At 42.5% G+C, this 25,240-nt stretch overlaps 1 protein-coding gene across 1 annotated transcript; it reads left to right on the top strand.

Annotated features, from left to right (window-relative positions):
- The first annotated feature begins 1,583 nt into the window (after nt 1-1,583).
- Nucleotides 1,584-24,037, top strand: MCM6 (minichromosome maintenance complex component 6). The gene is made up of 17 exons (XM_053287304.1): nt 1,584-1,791; nt 3,542-3,688; nt 5,185-5,295; nt 6,705-6,954; nt 9,587-9,752; nt 10,557-10,702; nt 11,771-11,921; nt 13,829-13,970; nt 14,158-14,299; nt 14,444-14,551; nt 15,746-15,901; nt 16,837-16,965; nt 18,676-18,837; nt 19,849-19,984; nt 21,559-21,723; nt 22,849-22,988; nt 23,550-24,037. Exons 1-17 carry the CDS (start codon nt 1,679-1,681, stop codon nt 23,661-23,663), a joined length of 2,478 nt encoding a protein of 825 aa, XP_053143279.1. The 5' UTR covers nt 1,584-1,678; the 3' UTR covers nt 23,664-24,037.
- Nucleotides 24,038-25,240: the final 1,203 nt, after the last annotated feature.

The following is a 25,240-nucleotide window of genomic DNA, read 5'->3' as shown; positions in this document are numbered from 1 at the left end:
CAACGGGGGGAACGGGGCGGCAGGGAGGAACGCTGCCGCCCCGAGGGGCTTGAAATTTGGAGAGCGCCGGCAGGGGAAATGCGGCGGGGGGGTGAGTACACCCTCCCCTGCCCTTAAAGTAGTACCCCTGCCGGTGCCGAAGCACCGAATCCTGCCCCAGCGCCGAAACGTTTCGGAGGCCTTTACAATGGCCTCCGAAACGTTTCGGGCACAAGCCTACTCAGCACCCTTCAAGATTTCAGTAAGTTTGTAAAGTTGTGCTGTTGAGTCGGTGTCGACTCCTGGCAACCACAGAGCCATGTGGTTTTCTTTTGTAGAATACAGGAGGGGTTTACCATTGCCATCTCATGGTAAAAAAATTTCATGGGCAAGAAAACTCTTTCCACAGTGCTGGAATCCTATAGGGTGCTTCAAAATTACGTTCATTAGAAAGCAGCACCCATGAGCAAATCTTAAATACAGGGTAAGGAAATCTCACAATAAGAAAAAAATAACATTCTAGTCCATGAAAAAATAAGCAGGGTTGGGAGGAATCATATTCTAGCTTGAGAAAAACCTTACAGAAAAATTTCATGAATAAGATCGAAATCTACTACACAGGCACAGGAAGGAGAAGCTACAAGTAGCCAGCCTCAAGGGAGTTTGAATAACTCCAACCCCATCCATCTCTAGTTAGCAAATGACCCATTTCATACAATAAAATAGTCAGACTCAGTATATAGCAGCTTCCTATCAGAAATACTTGACTGAGCAAACTGCATGCTTATTTCCTTAGGCTTAGCATAAAGAATTGCATTGGGGCATCTACTTAATTTTCTCACAACTGGGCCAAAGAGACGTGGGTGAGGATGTCTCTCCTCAGTTCAAGTTAGGAACATAGAAAGCTGCCATATACTGAGTCAGACCATTGGTCCACCTAGCTCAGTATTGTCCACACAGACTGGCAGCTGCTTCTCCAAGGTTGCAGGCAAGAATCTCTTTCAGCCCTATCTTGGAGATGCCAGGGAGGGAACTTAGAACCTCTTCCCAGAGCGGCTCCATTCCCTGAGCAGAATATCTTGCAGTGCGCACACTTCTAGTCTCCCTTTCACATGCAACCAGGGTGGACTCTGCTTAGCTAAGGGGGCAGTCATGCTTCTCTTCCACAAGACCAGCTCTCCTCTCGCTCACACCATCTGATGCAAGTTAGAAGATCAAATGTTTGCTTCACTAGTAAAGTCTGGAAACTCTGCTGCCATCTTCTAGGTTTCATTGTAGGCGCAGTCCCAGCTAGTCGTAGGATTGCTGAACTCAGTAGAACTTAATGCTGAATAAATAACTTGTGAAAGGACAGGTTGAAAAAGCATTGCTTCAGCTAAACAGGCGCACTGGGAAGATGATTATAAGAAATTTAGACTGCAGTTTCCTCTCTTTCTATGGTTCCTTGGGCCGTCAAAACAAACTGCTGCTACGTAAAAATCCGCCTCCTCCTGAGCCGCAGACTCACTTCCTCTTCTCTACTACGCCTCCTACTTCCTTTTTCTTGCGTCACGTTTGGCGCGAAATTTTTCCCTGGGAACGTTCGAAGGAGGCGGGGTGTTTCTGACAGAAGCTTTGGATTGGCTAGCGCGGCCACGCGGGTTGCTCCGGTGGCGCGAATGCCCTTCATTGTCTGCAGAACCGGAGAAGAAGAGTCGCCATGGATCTAGTAGCGGCGGGGGAGGCTGGGCAGGCGGCGGGCGCTGCGTCCAAACAGATCCGTGACGAGGTGGCCGAGAAGTGTCAGAAGCTCTTCCAGGATTTTCTCGAAGAGTGAGTGATAGCCCTGGTGCAAAGGGGGGCGCGGGAGTCGTGCGGGGCCCTCCGCAGGCCCGGCCGGCTGCAGGAGGGCAGCCGCATCAGCTTCTCGATAATTCTTTCTTTGGGACGGTTAAGTTGTATTATCTTCACCTTGCTTTCCCGCCCCGCCCCAGATTAACGGCATATCCCTATGTATATTTACTCAGAAGTAAATCCCACTGAGTTCAATGGGATTTAATCCCAGGTAAAAGGCTGCATAGGATTTCAGTGTGACAACAGTCTTAAGAACTCTTTCTTACCCATGGATAAGTCCCACTGATCACATTGGGTTAGATTCTGAATAAACATGCACCCTTACTTAAGAGTAAATCCCACTGAATAATAGTATCATGTATGAGTAAGTATGTACAGGAATGGGCTTTGATTTGTGCTTTCCTCTAGGGACAGATATATGCCCTACCATTGCACTTCTTGGCCTTGGCACTTGTGACACATGTATGTGCCCCGTTATTGGATGACTGTGTTCTCCCTCAAACATTAAGGGTTACTAGAAGATATGTTTCATTACTGGACTTCTTGAAATCTGGATTCTTTTCCAAATTATTGCAGAGCATGATGGACTTCTTAATACTTTGTTTTATTTCTTGGATTACAGAATTTAGCTTGTAGAATATAATCTGAACTATTTTAGTTTGTAGAATGTAATCTGCAGATTCCCTCAAGAATCTTTAACTGTCAGCTTTGTGAAAGCCCCCTCTGACAGCCTAATTGTAGGCACTGATTACATCTTCAGGCTTCTGATGCTTGCTTCTGAACAAGCATGAATAGGATATTGCTGTATGGCATGCAACTAATAAGTAAATACCATTAAATTTAGTGGGGCTTGGATCTAAACCAGCATGTACAGAATCACCTTGCTCCCTGGTGCCTAGACATTTAACCATGGCACCTAGCCTAGGGTCTTCAGATGTAGAATTATTTAATAGCCTTATCATTTGTCCCGGGCAGCCCTATTTCTGTTCTAAGTATGTTACTTGTAAAGGGGATAAAGAGAAGCCGATTTACCCTCTTCCTCCACAAAGTTCTTCACTAAATCCAATTGTTTTGTCAGCTGTTATTGTCTAGCTCCTAAATTTTTGGTCTGGCTCCTAGATCCAAATAAAATCTGTCAAGACCTGATTTACTGTCTTTTTCAAAATGCAAACTGGCTGCAGGGGATAAAACAAAACTCTTCTTAGCATTAATATCGCATAGCATTATTTTTCTCGACAGGGATAACAATCAACTTTTCATTAAGTCTTATCTGAGATGTTACAAACCCACAGCCTCTTCTACAGTATATTGCCATCCAGTGTTTGGTGTGGCAGCAATATTTGTTTTTTAGTGTTTCAAAACAATAAGTGGCAATCTCTCACTACTATCTTTTGTCCATTACTGCCAGGACTGTTCATGTATTACACTTACAACATACAGACGTCTACACACGTGTACTTGTTTTTGTGTGAATGACCGTACATGCATTCATTTTAAAAGTTAGCACTGGGACTGGACCCCTCAAAAATGTAAAGTACAGATTGAGCTTATACACTTGAACATAACATGAATAACTACATGCATTTAGTTCAACAATTATGTATACACCATACAGATTGAGTGCTTGTTGAATCTGATGTGTGAATAGTACTAAAATGCAATAACTAGATGCACTTACTTCATGTGTAATATTTCTGCAAACCTGTCCCCTAAACCCTGCTATCTTCAGATTCCAGAACAGTGATGGAGAAGTTAAATACCTGCGTGATGCAGAGGAGTTGATCCGTCCAGAGAGAAACACGCTAATTGTAAGCTTTGTGGATTTGGAGCAGTTCAATCAGCAGCTTGCTACCACAATCCAAGAAGAGTTCTATAGGTAAGAATGTCCCAAGGACTGGGCAGCATTACTGTTAATGATAAATGCATTATTATTATTATTTCATTGCTGGTTTAATTATCATTAGCTTTATCATTCTGGGCTGTACCAAAATACTTCTCAAAAGAATAAAGGCACTTTCAAGATGAACAGTAGGAAGAACCTTTCAACCCAAATCGGGCCGTTTCGAGCTCGAAACAGAAAGCCCTCCAAAGGTCCTGTTTCAAGCTCAGAACGCAACAACCATGTTTCAATTGAAATGTTTTGACTCGATTGAAATGCTTTGACATTTCAAGTGCCATTATGGAGGACTGTTTTCCCCTTGTTGATTGGTATTCTGCCACTGGCTTCCACTTGGCTTGCTATCGCCTTGCTTCTTGGTTGGCTTGTTATCAAACAAATCAAGTATTGTCATGGGCAACTTGATTAGCTGGGAGAAGGAAGGGAGCAACACAAAAGGAGGGAATTTCAAAATGTATTCAAAGGATCTGAGAGGCAGAGAGAGCCCTTATACTGTGCCTGAAGAGGATACGTCGGGAGAGGAGGGAGGTTTAATGTGGTTTTCTTTTCTCAACACTGAGTTATAATATGCTGTGTTATTGCTGCTCTAACTATCTGGTTTTGTTGGATCTCAGATTGTCAGAGGCAGTACCTGGGTGTCTGCCTTCCTTGAGTTGAAGTTTGCTTTGTTCTGAGATCGTATTGTGGCGAGTAATGGAGTGTCTGTGTGTGTGTGAAATTTCTTGGTGATTGATATGATGAGCTCCATGTCTGGCCTTGATACTAAATTGTGCTTCACTCAGTGTTCTGCTCTGCAGATTGTATTGCAAGGTGTACTTAGTCAAAATGTGGCTGGTTGCTCTAGTTGAGTGTATGGCTATGCTAGGAACTGGCTCAACCATTGTTTCTGACAAAACATTTTGGCAGTTTGCATTTCGCTTCAAGCTTGAAAAAGAACACAGAATCTGTTTCGTCCACATACCTAGTGAACAGCACTCTGATCAAAGCACCAGTCACATCCACAGTCCACAGGTGCTTGGTCTATGGGCTGATTTCTGGGAACCTGCTGTCTTTCTGCAAGCAGTAGGAAGCAGAACCTGAAATTACATACCTTTTCTGCATGGTGGCACTCATGCTACCTCTGCTCATCAGAGTGATCTCTAGAAACACTGCTAATGGCATTTGTGTTTCGGTGGGGAAATAAGTGGTTAATGATAATAGCATAAAGTACATTCAGGAATATTGAAGAATGTCAAGGCTATCAAAGTATCTGTTAATTTTGTTTTACCCCCCAAGTGCTGTCTTTGCAATGTTCTTCTAAGGAGAAGGAGCCGAATAGCTTTCTCAGACGACAGTTTTAATTATGCTAGTTTGTTTTAACCATAATCAGTGTTACTGTATGCTTCAATATAAGATAAAACCTGGGCATTCATGTCAGAGCTGAGCCTAAAGGTCCAAAGAGTTTCCGTCACTAAAAATTCTCTCTTGTGTTTCAGAGTCTATCCTTTCTTGTGTCGGGCTATAAAGACCTTTGCCAGAGACCATGGAAATGTTCCTCCCAACAAGGACTTCTATGTTGCTTTCCAAGACCTACCTACCAGGCACAAGTAAGAGTCTTTGAAGATATTGATGGTGGGATGAAGCTGACACTAGTCCTGTTCAGACAGTCAAAAAACCAAGGATGCTGTACTTGGGTACAGTGTTCTCTCTAACAGGGATTCCCAGATGTTGTTGACTACAACTTCCATAAGTCCCAGGCAAAGGCCTTTGAAGCTGGGGATGCTTGGAGTTGTAGTGAACAACATCTGGAAATCCCTGTTAGAGGGTACAGGGTAGCATGCCCAGATATTCTGTTCCTGCTCTGCTGTATCAGGAAGCATCGTCCTCACTCTCCACACTTAACAGTATTTTTCTAAAGATGCAAACACCGTAAGTGTCATGGAGGCTGCATAAGCAATCAAAAGGCTGGGGCACTCTCTTCAGGCAAATGCTTTAAGCTTGGAATGTATGGTAGCGTCATACTCCTCAATACATCAGTGCCAGGGCAGGGATACAACTCCTCTCCCCACCCCACCCCTTTTTAAAAAAACTTTCTGAATAGGGCTTGTGAAGATGAACTAGGTTGTGAAGTGGGGAGCAAAGATGAATGAACCCTACAACATAGCAAGGCCATGCCAATCCATTACTTAGTGTGCTTCTACATGGGGCCTTGTTTGCAATCCAAGGCTGCTGCACTTGCCAGCCGCAGGGTCCCAGTGCTACCATCCCTGTCTTCACTTCAGGTACGGAGTGCATTGAGCAAGGCTCACATGTAGAGAGCAGTGGTGTGGATGACCACAAACCTGCATCCCATAATTATGGATCTTTTCCTGAAAAGTTCTCCTTGCTTCTGGTTTTATCCTAATGTGTTAAGGAAGGAAAGCAGGCAGTGCTCCTGGAGAGGCCAATGGAGAGGAGTTTTCCTTCACCCTTGGTTACGTCAATGGAAAGAGAGTTGGTTAATGATTTGCTGCTTTGTTTTAAAAGTGTGGCTTCAAAGCATAACTTGCATTTTCTTATGCCCACTGTCAACTAAGTTCACTTGTCTGCATTGCCCAATATAATTTCACAAGGGTATAATAACATTCCCACCTGGCATTTTTTGGTCAGGTTGAATGAGACACTCTTCTGGAATCTGATAATCTATCAATCTGAAGGCACGTGACTAACGACCAATAACACGGCTTCCTTAGCATTCCCTCATTATGAAGCTAAACTTCAGAAGCCCTGATGACGTACTCTGCTAAAATGCCAAGGGCATCAACCAGTGCACCGTATGAATCTCCTGGCTAGCAGCAGAGTATTGTGAGCACAGCAACTATTTTCCTGTTCATTTCAGAACAGCTTGTACTTGCCAAGCCTTACTTTCCAGAGAAAACAATGGGGCAGAATGATAACTGCAGTCGCTATCTTGATTTGCTGGGTCGTGGCATAAAATGAGAAGGTTCTTAAGTTTGGCTTTTTTCTCTCTCAACAGAATTAGGGAGCTGACATCAGCTCGAATCGGCTCCCTTATGCGTATTAGTGGGCAGGTAGTCCGTACTCACCCAGTTCACCCAGAGCTGGTAAGCGGAACCTTTCTGTGTTTGGATTGCCAGACAGTCATAAAAGATGTGGAGCAGCAGTTCAAATACACACAGCCCAACATCTGCAGAAACCCAGTCTGTGCCAATAGGAGGCGGTTCCTTCTGGACACCAACAAATCTAGATTTGTTGACTTTCAAAAGGTAATTCTACAATTGCTGATAGAATTTCCAATTAGTCTTCCTGCTGATAGCATCGCAGAATATAAACTTGACATTTTATGAGGTTGGCATTTCAAGGTAGACAGGTTCAGAATTCACATCAAGCTGCGATTTGGCACAATGTGCAAAAGGCTTTCAGGACCCTTTATCTCTCCCTCTTCTTCTTTCTTCTCCCCTTGCATATCTTGATTGTCATCCTTGTTTGCAGCAAACAATAGTTCACCATGTCATCCAAAACAACAAACTCTGGTTGTACTTGCTCTGCAAAGCAAGATTGAAAACCTAAGAACAGCCCTGCTGGATCAGGCCCAAGGCCCATCTAGTCCAGCATCCTGCTTCACACCGTGGCCCACCAGATGCCACTTGGAGCCTGCAGACAGGAGTTGAGGGCATGCCCTCTCTCCTACTGTTAGTCCCCCGCAAATGGTATTCAGAGGCATCCTGTCTCTGAGGCTGGAGGTGGCCTATAGTCCTCCGACTAGTAGCTGTCAATAGACCACTCCTCCATAAAGTTATCCAAACCCCTCTTAAAGCCATCCAGGTTGTTGGCTGTCACCACATCTTGTGGCAGAGAATTCTACAAGTTGGTTATGCGTTGTGTGAAAAAGTACTTCTATTTGTTGGTCCTAGATTTCCTGGCAGTCAATTTCATGGGATGACCCCTGGTTCTAGTGTTCTGTGAGAGGGAGAAAAATTATTCTCTATCCACTTTCTCCACACCATGCATGATTTTATAGGCCTCTATCAAGTTTCCCCGCAGTCGTCTTTTTTCTAAACTAAAAAGCCCCAGGTGTTGTAGCCTTGCCTCATAAGAAAGGTGCTCTAGGCCCCTGATCATCTTGGTTGCCCCCTTCTCATCTTTTCCAGTTCTACAATGTCCTTTTTTAGATGTGGTGACCAGAATTGTACTCAATACTCAAGGTGTGGCCACACCATAGTTTTGTATAAGGGCATGATAATATTAGCAGTTTTCTTTTCAATCCCCTTCCTAATGATCCCTAACATAGAATGGGCCTTTTTCACAGCTGCCGCACATTGTCGACACTTTCAAGGAGCTGTCCACCATGACCCCAAGATCCCTCTCCTGGTCAGTCACTGACAGCTCAGATCCCATCAACGTATACTTGAAGTTGGGGTTTTTCGTCCCAATGTGCATGACTTTACACTTGCCAACACTGAACCGCATTTGCCATTTTGTCACCCACTCACCCAGTTTGGAGAGATCCTTTTGGAGCTCTCCAAAACCATGGCTTGGTGTTACATCTGAATTAGCTTGCTATCTCCACCACTATGCAAAGTTTGATTGCTTTTATTTTTCTCACAAAACAGAAATGCCACAGTTTCTCTCTCTTTCTCTCTCTCCTTTGATACACTTTGTGAATCTAACAAGTGGGCTATACTCCATAAAAGTTTATGCTCTGGTAAATTTTTGGTATTTAAGGCGACAAGTCTCTTTGTTATTTGTTTTCCCCCTATTAATATAGCTAGTTGGTCTATAATTCAACCTGGTGAATTAAACTATATCAGCAGCTATTGCAGAATGCTGCCATTCATCTCCCAGAACAATGTTTTTGAATTTGAACATATGTTCTTGTAAGGTGGGTGGGCGGGCGGGTAGGTGTGTCCGCGTGCACACACATGCACAAATGTGCGCATGGATGCATGAGAAAGGGGAAGAGAGAAAGAGATGGTACCTTTTCTATAGTGAGAGAGGCATTCTGTGATAAGGTCTTTCTACAGTATGAAAGGCCAGTCTTCATCATGTAAAGTCTGTCTTGGCTGACATGAAGATGAATAATTGTACTGGCTATTAATGCCCATGTCCACATTGGATGGACTATTGAGGTTGCTTTGTGCATTAGCCTCTGAGTATTACTTGCAATTTCAAAATGACACTTCATTATTGTATTTTAGACCACATTCATATTTTTGCTATGCACACGTGAGTTTGCATTTCTAAAATACTCTTCTCTTGTGAAGCAGAAAGACATCAAGAAAAACCTGCATTTAACACAGGTTTTGGGATCACTTATATTGGACAAGATCTGTTAGTGTGTTGTGTTGCTGTTGCCTTGGTGTTCTTTCTCTGTTGATTTTAATAGCAACTTCCTATTTCTATTTCTTCACCTTTACCAACACCACTATATGGCAGAAACAACCTTGTGCTTGACAGTGGGCTGGTTCAGTTGTAACATATCACCAAGATCCATCATGGCTTTGTGTGACAAACCCTAGCCTTGGACATGCATGTTTCCCCCTCCGCTCATAAGGGTTGGAAGATTCTGCTTCCCGCGTGGATTCAAGCCTGACTTACTCTAGCCAGTCCCAAAGCAAACTACAATCTGAAGCTGGACTACCAACTCACTTAATTCTGTGTAGCGCTAAAAACTTAAAGCTGTTACTTAAGAACATAAAATATTTTTCTAATCCAGATGCTAGAAACCTTTGTGTTTAATTTTTAATCTGTTCAGCTTAGGTGCTAGTCCTGTGCACGTTTATCTGGGAGTGAGCCCCATTGAACCTAGTGGTATTTTACATCTAAGTAAATATGCATAGATTTGTGCTGTTAGCAGTCCTTCTGAACCACATCTGGCATTGTTCTTCCTCTCTTCAGGTCCGTATTCAGGAAACCCAGGCTGAACTGCCCCGAGGGAGCATTCCTCGCAGCGTTGAGGTGATCTTGCGTGCTGAAGCCGTAGAATCGGCTCAGGCTGGTGACAAGTGTGACTTCACAGGCTCCCTCATTGTTGTGCCTGATGTAGCCCAGCTGTCCACACCAGGTTGGTGGACCTTCAGCTTCAAGCAGCATCATATATCGGCCCTTGGCAGTTCCCAAGGCTTAGCTTGCCATGGTGCCTGAGCCAAGTGAAAGGACTGATGTAACCAAGAGTGAGCAGGTTGTTCCTCTCCTCCGCCTGATCCTGTCGGTTCATCACCTGCCTGAGCCAGATGGATCTGACCAGGAAAAGGAGGGAGTAGCCCCACCCTGCTTCCTTGCTCACTCTACCTCCTGGCTGCATCCTTCTGGCTCAGGCAGTTGATGGATGGATGCAACCAGAAGACAGGTGCAAGCAAAGACAGGGAATCCACGTTTTTTTGAAAACTCCTTGGAGTGGAGGGTGTTGCTGGAAGCAGATGGCAAGTCTGCCTCCCCCGCCCCCACTTCCCGCCCCACTACGTGGAACAGATTGCAGAATGGCTCATAAGTTTTGGGGCTGGCTCCTAGTGGCAAAGAAAAGTTATTGAAGCCTGCGAAAGACTCATAGTCAGAAAAATCATTACAGCGTTGCTTTATAGAATGCAGGTTGAGAAGAACATGTTTACAAACAGCCCCACATGAGGCTCCTGCATTATGTTTAAAAAAAAAATTAAAATGTAGCACATCAAGTAGAAGGTTAAACTAAAATTATTCCTGTGGTGCTTGCTTGTGATATGCAGAGTTTTGACAGCCGCATGTGCCATTCCCCACTTGTATTCTGCAGTGGTATGTGCATCATGTGTTTTTCAAATGTATAGAATGCCTGTGGCCTGAAAATGACCCCATGTTCTTGGAGCAGAACATAAAACTGGTCTTGCTGTTATAGGTGTGCGGGCAGAAACTGGCTCTCGTGTGGCGGGGAAAGAAGGTTATGAGACAGAAGGCATCAGAGGCCTCCGTGCGCTTGGAGTCAGAGAGTTATCCTATAAACTGGTCTTTTTAGCATGTTATGTTGCACCAACAAACCCAAGGGTAAGTCTTGTTGCAGGTAAATAAAGGTTTTGAGAGAGATGGTGGCATTTTTTCCCCTTTAAATGTAGTTTTATGCTTGGTTTTCTTTAAATGAACCGAACATATTAGTACTTGTCAATGTGTTTTTCTCAGGTAATTAGGTATCGCCTTTGCATGCATCCCATTTCATACATATCATATGCTGAAATGAAGAATGGTGCTTTTCCCCCCAAACAATCTTGTTCTTACTTTAAGATCAGCTACTTCTTTTAATCTAAGATTTTGGGTTTTGCCCTTTCTTCCGATAACTAACTGGTTGATGGTGGTTTGTGTTTGATTCAGACTTGATCTAAGCAACGCTAAGCTCCAAGGGTATCAAACCATCTCCAGTTTGCCGCTGTCCTGAGCAGAATGAGATGGTAGAACGGACCATATCATTTTGGGCTGGAGCTGGGGTGACCACAGGGTAGAATGTGGTCTCCTACCCTGTGCAAAAACAAGCACAACTGAGAGAATTCTGGACTGCGATATTTCCCTATGATGTGCTAGCTTTCTACATGCAGTTTTTAAAAATTTAAAATCTGGGGTAGCATCCAAAAATTGTGTTTCTCACCTGCAGTGAGACATGCTTTCTATGTAAAGGCTTCCAGAGAGAGTCTGGGAGGCCATCTCAGGGAAGCTGTGGGAGGTTTCTGCACTGGGAAGGGGATTGGTCTAGAAGACCTCGGATGTCTGTTCAGAGTCTAAACTTCTGTGGCAGGGGTTTCTAACCTTGGCTCCCCAGATGTTGTTGGACTATAGCTCCATCAGCCAGGACAGTGAATGATAGGGGTTGTAGTTCCACGTCATCTGGGTACCCAAGATTGGGAAGCCCCTATGTTTTGTTGTACAGTGCCACTTTACTGCCCCATTTTGCTGCATGTATGGATCCAGTCCTCAATGTTCTCAAATTGGAGACAGGCTGTTGCAGTCAACAAGGTGACTCACTGGCATGTACTTGCCCACCTCCTTGTTTCAAGAGTTAAGCCTTCTAAGTTATGCCATAGTTTTGCATCCGTGTAACATTCTTCCTCTATCTGCTTTTTTTAGTTTGGTGGCAAAGAGCTCCGAGACGAGGAGCAGACTGCAGAAAGCATTAAAAACCAGATGTCAGTAAAGGAGTGGGAAAAAGTGTTTGAAATGAGCCAAGACAAAAATCTTTATCACAACCTTTGCACCAGCCTCTTTCCTACTATACATGGTGAGATCTAATCGCAAGGTCATAGGATATGCAAGATAACCATAATTGCTATCAGTGACTAGTATTATTTTAGGTCATTTAGAAGCTTTCAGGTGAGATAATAATGCTCATCTAATATGTATTCCCCATAATAAAGATTTGGTAGGCTTTCTTCACTAGAGAGCTTAGAATGGTGAACACTTTAACAGTTTTGGTTTAGGAACTATTAAAGAAAGACTTACCCTTAAGCAAAAGTGTCTACCCAAGGTGATGATGCACCATATATAAGTGCAACTCTCCTCCAAGTGGAAAGAGCTTCCAGCAGTGGGACAGTGCACCGCAACATGCTTGGATTCCGTCCAAAATTTGTGTGAGTCTGGGATTGTTGTTGGGACTAGTGAGCAAAATGAAAGGAGTGCAGGCTAGATCTCCATGTCAATAACCACACCCAGGATTCTCTCCCTTTCTCTTTTTCCACTCCATCACCATGAGAAATAAAGAAATAAAATAAACATTACCCAGTTCATTTGACAATTGGTGATTTATGTTTCAACATGAAAGTTCCTCCAGAAGAAACAGGCAGACAACTCAATGTGCACATATGCTGTTGCTTATGTCCACATACTGTTTTCATAGGATCATGGGCAGGTGATCCTTCTAAGAATGCGGCATCATGAGGTTTTCTGTCTCTTATCCAGTAACCTCTGTACCCTAATAGCAGATTATAAACTTGAACTCTGATTTACAGACCATTTGAGCTGGCTTATTCGTGCTGATTGCTATGTTAAATTGGTAATCACCTCCAGTGACTATAGTCCAATTTCAATAGCTTTCTGCTGTCATCTTCATCTGCTTCGGGCATTTTTAGAGAACACATCCCTTAGTTGCACTCTAGTGTCGTATTGGAGACAGGCGGTGAAATAATGGCTTTGGAGACATTTTTGTAGCAAGCCGGAGGTTGACGGTTGTGTAAATAAAAACATTAAACAGATGTTCAAAGTTAGCAGATGTTCTGATTTGACACATCAGCTTTGGTGCTATACACTAGTGGCCGACACATGCTGCCATTGTGAGAGAAGTAATGGGTATAGAACAGCTGTGTTCTATGATAGACATAAAAGAAGAAATGAGGGAAGCAATGAAATTCATAGGCTATTGAGAAAGGATATGTTTTTTCACTCTCCATCATTATGAGCCATTGGGGAGGGGGTTGTAACAGGATTGGTTGACATTGGTACTGTAACAGGATTGGCTAACTGCTGTCAGTTTTGCTGTGTCATGATGCTGAACTATTGTATTGAAGAGCACGTTTCAGCCACTAGTGTGTAGCATTGAAGCTGATGTGTTGCATCGTAACGTCTGCTAACTTTGAACATCTGTTTTGTTTTGTTTTTTAATTTACGCATTAAAGAGGTCTTTTGGAAGTTTGGAAGAGCTTTAATTTTTTTGTAAAACACTTTGGGAGGTTTGCCTGAAAAGTAGTATATAAATGCAATTATTTTTTTTTAAGTGCAGCAGCACTAGCGCTTCTCACACAACACTGGTGGAGGAGAGCTGGTCTTGTAGCAAGCATGACTGGACCTTTTTGCTAAGCAGGGTCCAACCTGGTTGCATATGAATGGGAGACTACATATGTGAGCACTGCAAGATGTTCCTCTTAGGGGATGGAGCCACTCTGGGAAGAGCACCTGCATGCTTGCATGCAGAAGGTTCCAGGTTCCCTCCCTGGCATCTCCAAGATAGGACTGAGAGACTCCTTGGAGAAAGTGCTGCCAGTCTGTATAGACAATACTGAGCTAGCTAGGCCAATGGTCTGACTCTGTATATGGCAGCTTCCTATGTGTATCTCATTGCCGTTATATCGTCTTATTCAAAAAGCAAATATTTTCAACAATTATGAGCCGGACTCCTTTTTTATTGTGCCGCAGGTAATGATGAAGTGAAGCGAGGGATTCTGCTTATGCTTTTTGGTGGAGTTCCAAAGACGACAGCTGAAGGCACTTCATTGCGTGGGGACATCAACGTCTGCATTGTTGGTGACCCGAGTACTGCCAAGAGCCAATTTCTTAAGTGAGTCTCTCTTCGAAGCATTCTTGCCTGGTCACCCGGAGGCTACGCTTGATAGCCACTGGCAGCCAGGCAGGTGCCTCTTTCAGAACTCTATTATCTGTACAAATGGGGCAAATGTTGTTGTATCTGCTATTGTGTAAACATGGTTTGTTGAAATGGCCTGATCCCATATTGACTGATCCAACAGGCATGTAGAGGAGTTCAGCCCCCGAGCTGTCTACACCAGTGGGAAAGCCTCCAGTGCGGCTGGCTTAACAGCTGCCGTTGTGAGAGATGAAGAGTCCTATGAATTTGTCATTGAAGCCGGAGCTCTTATGCTGGCAGATAATGTAAGTTTTCATCCTAGAAGAGCGGTGTTTCAGCTCTCCAGCACTGTAACCATTTCTTGCAGGGGAAGGGGTCATACTTTCATTCAGTTGTCCTGGTATGCAAGCAGGGAGTGACAGATCTTCTGTCTGCATTTTTTCTTTTAGGGAGTCTGTTGCATTGATGAATTTGACAAAATGGAATTGAGGGATCAAGTCGCCATTCACGAAGCCATGGAACAGCAGACTATATCCATTACTAAAGCAGGAGTTAAGGTAAATAGCTGCATTGCTTTCGTATGTGGGTGAGTGAGTGGGTGTGGGTATAGTTAATGTACATTAGGAAAGATGCCTGTGCTTCTCTGATTAGATTTTTGGCTAGGCTTCCCATATTAAGCTCTGTTAATGCTAATGTTTTATGATAGGAGTTGATGTTTCTGCAAGAAAATTCCTGCTGTCAAAATCTTATTACAGACATGAAAGAGATAGGAATATAGGAAGCTGCTGTACACTGAGTCAGACCATTGGTCCATCTAGCTCAGTATTGTCTACACAGACTGGCAGCGGCTTCTCCAAGGTTGCAGGAGGGAGTCTCTCTCAGCCCTATCTTGGAGAAGCCAGAGAGAGGACTTGAAACCTTCTGCTCTTCCCAGAGCAGCTCCATCCCCGGAGGGGGATATCTTACAATCCTTACATGTGGTCTCCCATTCAAATGCAACCAGAACAGACCCTGCTTAGCTAAGGAGACAAGTCATGTTTGCTACCACAAGACCAGCTTTCCTCTCTCTGATACTTAAACTGTAATCGTATATGCACCCTTACTTTAAATAAGCCCTATTGAAATCTGGCCCACATCTTCCCCAGCACTATGAGAGAAAAGAAGGGCTCTGTTGTGCGCAGCCCTCATATTACTGGCAGCAAACAGGGCTCTTTTTTTTTTTTTTTTAAAGTGAAAATAGCTTTCCCCTCCACCCGTACTGGGCTGCAGAGCAAGGCTCTAATGTAGCTTGGTTTCTGCTTCTCTGCAAGGACAGAGACCTTCTTCTGCCCTCATAGTGCTGGCAGATATATGGGCTGTGGAGACTTGCTTACAAACACAGCATTAGCTGCAGACTTGCTTGCAGTTAGGTATACACAGCTTCAGTGAAGTTTGTGGCATTGAGCATGTGTTTCTCAGGAGCAGGATTATGGCCTTAAACAGGAGTAGAATATTTTTCTTCACAAAACCTGCTTTCATCAGTACGGAAGAAAGTAGCTTGCCATGAAGCCTTCTCTTCCTAGTCCCAATAATATCTGCCTTTACAGATATCAAAGGAAAAGCATGTAATTACTTCATTACTCCCTGTTTTTGGAAATCAGTTTCCTGTTTGATATGATTGATCAAATAGATATCCAGGTACCTTAGATTTTCTTTACCTAACCTGTTAACAATTCTGCTTGCTCAGAAAACTTGTTCTTGTTTGTTACTAGGCTACACTGAATGCCAGAACTTCAATTTTGGCAGCAGCAAACCCAATTGGTGGACGCTACGAAAGATCAAAATCTCTGAAACAGAACATAAACCTGTCGGCCCCCATCATGTCGAGATTCGATCTCTTCTTTATTCTTGTGGATGAATGCAATGAGGTAAATTATAATATCATCTGTAGATAGTAATGTCCTGTCAATGCAAAGATATGCAAACTATAATAAACATCTGCAGAATTATATTTTTATTTGTAGTATGTATATAAACGCTTATGTATTTTGCACCTTCATTTTTAAATGTAATCTCACTCTACTAGGGTCTGCACGAAACTGATTTTTGCAGCTTATTCCAGCCATAGGGGACAATGAGGAAACTCAAAACACCCCATTGTTCCTTATGGGTAGTTCTTAGCGGAACCTATGGGAGTGCAGGGGGGAGTTAAATATTTGTTAAAAATCGCTCTCTTGTCCATTTCTTTTGTGGGTTGGGTGGTAGGTAGCTCCCATCATGCCCTACCATACAAACCCTCCCCCACTTGGTGTCCCAAGGAACTACCCATGGGGAACAATAGGGTGTTTCAAGTTTCAAGGGCATTCTGTTTCGAGCAAATGTTTCGTCAAAACATTTTGAACATCCCTGCACTCTATTTATTTGTGGCTTTTGAGCTCCCTTGTTTGCCATGGAGAAGTCTATGTGCTTCTCCACAACCACTACCACTTCTCAGTACCTTTCTGCCATTCTTATATAAGCATACTTGTGGGGTGGTGCCTTCCCTGATCTGATATTGCTGTAGCAGCCAAAAGCATGGCACATAGCTAGGTCTTTAAACCTTTTAAACTTCTTTTATTATTTCTTTACGTTATTGTATTTTTTTTAATGTTGTGAGCCACCCTGAGCAGTAGTCTACTGGAGGGGAGGGGTATAAATATTTTAAATACATGCTGTGGAAATGTTTGGGACTTGTAAGACAGCATAAGCGCTGTTGATGGTGGTTGTTCTCCTGGATGTATCCTTGCTCATCTGTAGGTGATTGGTTATAACTTAATGTAAGCCTGTTCTAATACCAAAACAAAAAAATCCCTCTCCTCCTTAGGTTACGGATTATGCCATTGCTCGGCGCATTGTGGATCTTCATTCCAGGATAGAAGAGTCAGTTGAGCGCATTTATTCACTCGATGATATCAGAAGATACCTTCTCTTTGCCAGGCAATTCAAACCAAAGGTAATGAGATTCTTTTAACTTACCAGAATTTGAGCATAGCTTAGAGTAGAAAAAAGTGAACTGATCCAAAATGTCTGGGGCCATTTGTGAGTGTTTCTGTGGCCTGGTGCAGCAAGCAGTGCTTAATGTGCAGTTATGGACCAAATATGTTTAACTGCTAGCTATGACATAAATAAATTATAATGGTCAACAAGATGTTGAATCCAAATTCAGTGGTTGATCCCAGTGTGCAATGGACAGCTGCTTGAGCGGGTAGTGGTAATCCAACTCCATGGGTTCCTGGATTAAACTGACCATCTGGATTCCTTTCAGTCTGGCTTCAGCCCAGTTTGGGGACTGAATCTGCACTGGTAATTCTAGTGGATTACTTATGCTGGAAGAGCGTGTGTGTCTGTTGATCCTGCTGGATCTCTCTGCAGTCTTCAAATATCATCGACCATGGTATCCTTCTGAAGGCCCTTGGAGGAATGGGGGCACTGTTTTGCAGTGGTCCTTTTCTGTCCTACAGGATAGGTTTCAAAAAGTAGAGCTGATGGAGTCCCAGTCCTCACGCTGTTGCATGTTGTATCTACATGCAATTGCCACTGAAGTTGCTGCTCAGTATCTCCATGAAATTCCCCAGAGGAGTAATCCAGGGGTGTGGCATTGGGTGTCCAATATGCAGATGGTGCCATATCTCTGCCATATTCAGTTGGAGAAGTAGTTGAAGATCTGGATTGGAGCTAACAAGCTGAAATTAAATCTGGGCAAGATGAGAGGCTCTACTGGTCAAGGCAAAAACTATTGCTGAATTGCAGTTATGAGCCTGTTCTAGATAGGGTTGCTCTCACTTTGAGGGACCAGGTTGACAGCCTGAGAGTTCTCTTGCACTTATATCTGGATGCTCAAGTGTCTGCTGTGGTTTGGGGGCCTTTTGCCCAGCTTTGGTGGTGCACGAGCTGTATCCATTTTTGGTCTCCGTCAGACCTCACTGTAGTTACCCATGATATCACTGCATCTTGACTGTATTACTGCACCACCCTCTATGTAGGAGTGCTCTTGAAGACCCTTTGGAAACGTCATTTGGTCCAGAATGTTGCAGCAAAGATCTTGAGTAATACAAGACCCTCAGGGCATATAACACCTGTATTGTTCTGGGTGCACTGGTTTGTGTTTCCAGGCATGATTCAAAGTGCTAGTTTTGTCTTGGCCCTGAACAGTTTGAGATTGGGATATTTGAGGGACCACCTCCTCAAGCATCAATCTGATCCTCGCCTCCCAAGAACTTTTAGAAAGGCCCTCTTGCGTATCCTCACCTCCTCAAGAGGTGCATTTGATATCTTCTCATGATAGGGCCTTCTCAGTGGTTGCTCCCACCCTGTAGAACTCACTCCCATGGGAGATCCAGTAGGCTCCATGTTTGCTTATATTTTGCTAGCTTGTTAAAACTTTTGTTTTGGCTGGCTTTCCCCCTCTCCCCTTGAGTTATTTTTGGGTGCTACATGTTCAGTTTCCTTTGGAATTAGCCTTAGGTATTTGGTGATGGTGTTGCTTCTTTTCCTTGGTATCCTTAATATTTTTTTTTACATGCCTCTTGATTTTTTTGTAAGAAAGGCAGGGAATACATATTCAAAATAAAAAACAATTGAGTGAATGTTTGTGATTTATAAATGGAAAATTGCACACAACTCACCTGTAGCTTATGTTGCTTTTACTTCTTCTGCCTAACAGATTTCTAAAGAATCAGAAGATTTTATAGTTGAACAGTATAAGCATCTACGCCAGAGGGATGGCTCTGGTGTTACCAAATCGTCATGGAGAATCACCGTACGGCAGCTGGAAAGCATGATTCGGTTGTCGGAAGCAATGGCCCGGATGCATTGCTGTGATGAGGTAATTAAACTTAACTGAGATGGTTCTTATCTGAATGTGGCCATGAGGTTCTTCCCAGCTATTTCCTTCTGTTATAATACAATATCACACATACCAGTGAAAGTCCATTGGAAATATTTATATTCCGGGGTTAATAATTGAAGAATACCTTTGAATTATAAGAACTTGAAAAAGAAAGACCTATATAAACTTAGTTTTCAATTTTAATTGGTAATGTGCATGGTAGAAACTAACCCTTGTGTAACCCTTGTATTGGAAGCAGCAACAGAGAAGTGGGGTTTAGAGGAGGAACCGGAAGTGAAGGGGTGGAGTGAATAGTTCAGATTATTTAGAGAGAAGAGCATGTAGTAGCTGTGTTAGTTGTTGAAGCATTTTTGAAATAAGGAGAAAGTTTACTTAATCTTCAGTTGCTTCCTTGAGTCTGTTGTGCAAGAGGAAAGTGCTGCATGAAATACCTTACAAGTTTTTTGAATTGCATAACACATCTTTAATTTTGCTGATGGAGAGTCCTTTGCAATTCAAGCATGCAGGTATCTTCACCAGCTTTTTCTGTAAAACCATCATCGCCCTCGCTCACACTCTCTCTCACACACACACACACACGCACACACACACACACACATACGCACTTCCTTCCTTTGGCTAAGATCAAGTGTAAGTTTTTGACTTTTCTGATAGTGTATCCACCATATCCGATTCCTTCAGCTCATTAGGGTGAACACGAAGGTTTGGAAACCCTGATGCCTTGTTTTCCAATACTTTAACAGCAACAGAACTTAAACTGCTTGCCAACATAACTTTTCAAAGTCCTCTAAAAGCAATTGGTTAAAGTTGTGAGGCTTCTAAAATTATTGCAAACAAAAATGTGCCATGACTGTCACTGTGAACTTACAAGGCTGCCTGTGGATAAGAGCCCAGTTTCTCTTGAGGGACTGGTGAATGCTGGGTGTAAAATGTATCTGTTTAGTAAGAGTTCTTTATTCATCCGGCCCTTCACGGACATTCTGACAGGTTCATCCAAAGCATGTGAAGGAAGCCTTCAGATTATTGAACAAATCTATCATCAGAGTTGAGACACCAGATATCAATTTAGAGCAAGATGAAGAACAAGCCCTTGAAGAGCCTGAAGCCCAGGATGGAGCTGCTGGTGGGTAATTTGCAAATGATTTGTGGATTAATTTACTACTTGGGGTCTCTTTCTATCATTTTCTACACTTTGTACTTTGCAACTGATTCCTCAATACTGTTTTCAAAATTCACAAGGCCTCCATTCTTTCTGATCCATATGTATTTTGGAGAAAATGCTGGCTCACATCCTAAGAGTGAGCTTTCAAAATTAGCAAACTGCACTAGCGCAAGATGGGGATTTATGGAATTGTTCTCTTGCGTTATAGCGCTCTGGCACAAAATTTCCCTTTAAAACAATTAAGGTATGCTGGAGATTGTGCATCTGTTGTACAAGGTGGCTACCATGCTTGTGGTAGCACAACACTAGTCTGGAACACAAGTTCCATGCTTAGTGCAAGCAACTAGTGCAACATTAGGATGTTGGCCACTGTGTGTTATGTGTTGATGCCCTTGGTACTTGTATATTTCACAGTTGGGAATGATTTCTAAATACTAAGTGGAAAATGGCTTAATTCTTTTTCTCAATCCTTAGAGCTATATCCTGTTCACCCAACTTGTGGTACTCCAGATGTTACTGAACTACAACTCCCATCATCCCCAGCTGCAATTTATTGTGGCTGGGGATGATGGGTGTGGTAGTTCAGCAACTTCTGGACTGCCACGAGTTGGGAACCCCTGCTACGCATTGCCTTTTACCAATGCAGGCTCCGTTCCCTTAGGCATTTCCTAGCCAAAATGGATTTAATGCTAAATAAGTTTCAGGCATCAGTGTTGTAGTTTGGCCCACTAGATCTATCAGGAATCTTGGCTCCATAAAGTATGCGTTGGTAACCTCTAGACTAGATTGCAGAAATGCTCTCTGTGTAGGGCCATCTTCAGAAGGACAATTCAGAAACTTATACGAAAGTATAAGCAGCAAGAATGTGACCTTCTGAGAGCTCCTGGGGCCAGAGATCACTGGTCTATCAGTGATCACTGGTCAAATGGCCTGGGTCCTCCCTTGCTGAAGAAATTCTCAAATATCCTCCCCACCCCCCACACTGAAATAAGTCAAGAAGGCCCTCTTGCATGTATCCTTGTGGTAAGAATCACAAGAAGTGGCTATAAGAACTTGAGCAGCCTCAGTGGTGAGGTCCCCATCACGGAACTCTCATGTCCAGGGAGATGGGCTTTGTACCCTCTCTGCTGCCCTTCAGGCTGCAGGTAGAAATCTTTTTTATTCCAAACAACTCTTAACCAAATTAGGTTTTTTTATCTAAAGTCTTCTGCCCTTGTCTTATAAACTTATAAATAAAATGCTGTGTCTAGCATTTTATTATGTTTTAACTCTGTAAATGATGCGATGAAGTAGTACATATATTTTAAGCAATTGATTTTTATTTATATATATTTATATATATATAACTTTTTTAAAAAAAATCACATTTGTTTTTGATGAAGGCTGAACTTAAGCCGAAACGTCCAACTGTAAATATATATATATATTTTTAAATGTAGAATATAACTTGGCTCATTCTAGGCTTCTGTGGTGGCCTTTTGTGCTGTGTTGCCTGCCTTGGCCTAATGTATGCAAAACTCTTCCAATGCTTGTAGGAGAGGGAGAAACCATTCTTGAAAATGGCTTGGTGAATGGCATCAATAGCCATGCAGATGATTCAAGCAAGGATCCGGCACCCAAGGCTTCCCTCCGGCTTAGTTTCCTTGAATACCGCAGAATCTCTAACCTGATTGTGATGCACTTAAGGAAAGCTGAAGAAGGTAAGAGCAGACTTAGCCAAAGGAACTAAGCAGGATCTGCCATGGTTGCATATAAATGGGAGACTAGAAGTGTGAACACTGTAAGATATTCCATCGGGATGGAGCTGCTCTAGGTTTCAAGTTCCCTCCCTGGCTTCTCCAAGATAGGGCTGAGAGAGATTCCTGCCTGAAACCTTGGAAAAGCCGCTGCCAGTCTGTGTAGACAATACTGAGCTAGATGGACCAATGGTCTTACTCAGTATATGGCAACTTCCTATGTTCCTGTGAACCTTGGAGAAAACAGGAAGGACTCACCTTGAAAGTCTCTCTCTGCATTTGAGACAGCCAAGTGATAAGCAAAAGAGTATAAGCATGCCTTCTTATCACTGGAAAATCATAGCCACATAGCCCCCAGCTTAATGGGAAAATTTCCCAGTCAGAATTTCCCTTCCAGAACAGCTAAGTGATAAGATTTCACAAATGCTTCTAGCTATGTGGATGCATTTTCCAGAAAGAGAATCAAGAGCATTTGATTTGATCTGGAAGCCCTGGATGCAAAGGCTCCTGGATGCCTTCACCTCATTGCGTGTTGCCCATATCAAAGGTATATTATTGGCACACCTTGCAGGTTTGTTATGAAAGCAAATTCCTATAAAGAGACATTCTATAGAAATGGAAAATCACGGTGTCTATGGTAGTGATGCCTTTCTAGGCAGCTGTAGAATGGGAGCTTTGTGTGATCCATCTGAAACAGCTGCTGTAAGAGTCTACATGGAATAGTCTGTTGTGGATTTCTTTTGGCTCTTTGGAATAAGTAGCATTTTCAGATGCAGCCAATGGGCCATTTCAAAGCTTTTGTACAGAAGCATCACCATCATTGTGAGTTTTCTCTTTAGTATATACATCTGTTTGGTCTTTATGCAGAATAGTGAGAGAAACTCTCTGGTTCAAATATTGCTTTCACCATTAACAGTCTCTGATCTACAGTATGAGGATAATCATACTGGCCCATAATGCGAGGATGCTAGTGCATGGTTGTTGCAAAGATTACTGGGAATATGCAATGCAAAAAAAGCAGCATTTTGGATGCATTGTAAAGGGGAATATACATGCTCATTTATTGCTGCTGTCCTTCTCTCCTTGCAGAAGATGACGATACCTCTTTGAAAAGAAGTGAGCTTATCAATTGGTATTTAAAGGAAATTGAATCAGAAATAGATTCTGAAGAAGAACTTATTAATAAAAAGAAGATAATAGAGAAAGTTATCCATCGCCTTACACACTATGTACGTATGCTTTTTACACTGGGTTCCTTTCGAAGGTAAAATGCCACACTGAATTCCTTAGAAAACGGATGTGTTAACAAAACAAAATTAATGAGGAAATATGATGATTTTACAGCCTGATCCTAAACTGCACTGGATTCCTAGGATTCCCTCCCTAGTAAATATGCATAATATTGCACCTCACTTTCGCATGTTACTCAGAAACAAGTGCCAGAAAGTTCAATGGACTTTGCTCCCCAAATAAGTGTGCAGAAGGACTACAATGTTAGGCTGTTGGTTAGTCACTTGCAAGAAGGTAGTGCTTCCTGATTCTGGCAACAACAACAAAAAATCAACTGTCTCGGAGTGGTGTCTGCCACTCCGGGGGCGAGGGGGCTAGCGGGGTAAAAGGATAAGACATTAACTTCAATTAAGGCTTCAGTCTTACTCATGCTTATGGAAGTAACTGAAATTTAAGATAAGAGGCCTTTACTTAGAAATATGCTTATGATTGGGGCATACAAGATTAACTCTTTACAGTGTAGGACCTTTAAAACGTGGCTTTCCCCCTTTCTTTTAAAGGATCACATTCTAATTGAGCTCACCCAGACTGGACTGAAAGATTCACAAGAAGGAGAACACTTTGATGAAGATCCGTTTCTGGTAGTTAATCCTAACTACTTGCTGGAAGATTAAAGATTATGAAGCCATGTCATAGGATCAACATGTCAGTGTCCTAATAGAGAATCAGTGCTCACTGTCTGATACACATCTCCATTGTACATAGCTGGTTAATCCCGAAGGACTTTGTCACAGAATTTACCCACCTTGTCTTTTTAATACCTTTTATCTAGTTAAGAGTCAATATCACTTTCCAGTCAAGGAAGAACAACCTGATAAGAGTGGTGTTTAGAAATAATCTAGCTTATCTCTTAATGCTGCTTTTGTATTTTACTTACATAAGAACATTTTATATTATGAGTCTTCAGTATTTCCAAGATCTTATGTTGTAGATTTTTTCCAGCCAAATTATTTGTGTTAAATAAAGCCTTATCTCTATTCATGTACAACCTGTTGTGGGGTTTTTGTTTTGTGTTTTGTTTTGGTTTTTTGCTGAGTATTTTTGTTTTGTTAAACTCAAATGGTTGTGGCTCTCATCTCATATTGAGCCACCTAATGGCGCAATGGGGAAATGACTATTAGAAAGCCAGAGGTTGCTGGTTCAAATCCCCGCTGGTATGTTTCCTAGACTATATTGGGCAGCAGAGATATAGGAAGATGGTAAAAGGAGATGGCAATGGTAAACCCCTCCTGTATTCTACCAAGGACAACCACAGGGCTCTGTGCTTGCCAGGAATCGACACCAATTTGACACTTTACCTTTAGCTCAACTCATATAGAGGTAGGGTCTTTTAGGACCTATTTCTAACTAAGATGTCCCATCTTAGGAGAGGGCTTTTTACTGTCTTTACTATTGTTTGCATTATCAGAGCCACTAGCAATAAGAAACCACCATAGATGGAAAGGAGTAAAAGCTGAATTACGTAACTTCACGTCAGTTTGCCGATGACCTATGTATTTATCAAATCCATTGTCTGAACTTCCTGTTACTGAAAGTATTCTTCAGAGATAATGGCTGATGCCAGGCTATAAAACAAATTATTCCAAATCTGAGTTGACGACAACTGATAATGTCCCCGAAGACGTCTTGGGACAAATCTCGGTATTTTGTATCGAATGGATAAAAGGATCCATAGGCATCAACATTGCCTTGTTGGTGCCTCAACTATTTTCAGATAATTTTACAAAGTTGTTTTCTAAGATCAAGAAATATTTCTTGCAAACTTCTGAGTTAAAACTTTGTCTATCCGAACTAGAAGAATTCAAGTGATTAAGACAATGATTTCATTTAACCCAAGATTCTCCCCCCCCCACACACACACCGTCTATTCTCATACTGCTTCCAAAGTCTTTTAACTGCAAACTGGCAGACTTACTGGATTATTTTGCATGGAGAAACATATTCACTAGGATTGCTACCAGTTCAATGAGAAACAAGGTGGTCTGCAAGTACTTTATTTCTGGCTCTCTTATGATTCAGGTCAACTGAGCGATCTTTTCTTAATTTTGTTCATAAAGATAAGAATCCTTCATGGTTGGACATAGTATTGTGTTACACAGAAATCTACTTCTTAAGAGGCATCTTTGTGACAAAGATAACAGGTGAGAGATGACTTCAAGCAATCCTATTTCCTCAGCCTTATGGGCCTGGG

Source organism: Hemicordylus capensis, chromosome 1 (assembly GCF_027244095.1).
Source record: "Hemicordylus capensis ecotype Gifberg chromosome 1, rHemCap1.1.pri, whole genome shotgun sequence".
Taxonomy (NCBI): Eukaryota; Metazoa; Chordata; class Lepidosauria; order Squamata; family Cordylidae; genus Hemicordylus; species Hemicordylus capensis.
This window is presented reverse-complemented; position numbering and strand designations above follow the sequence as displayed.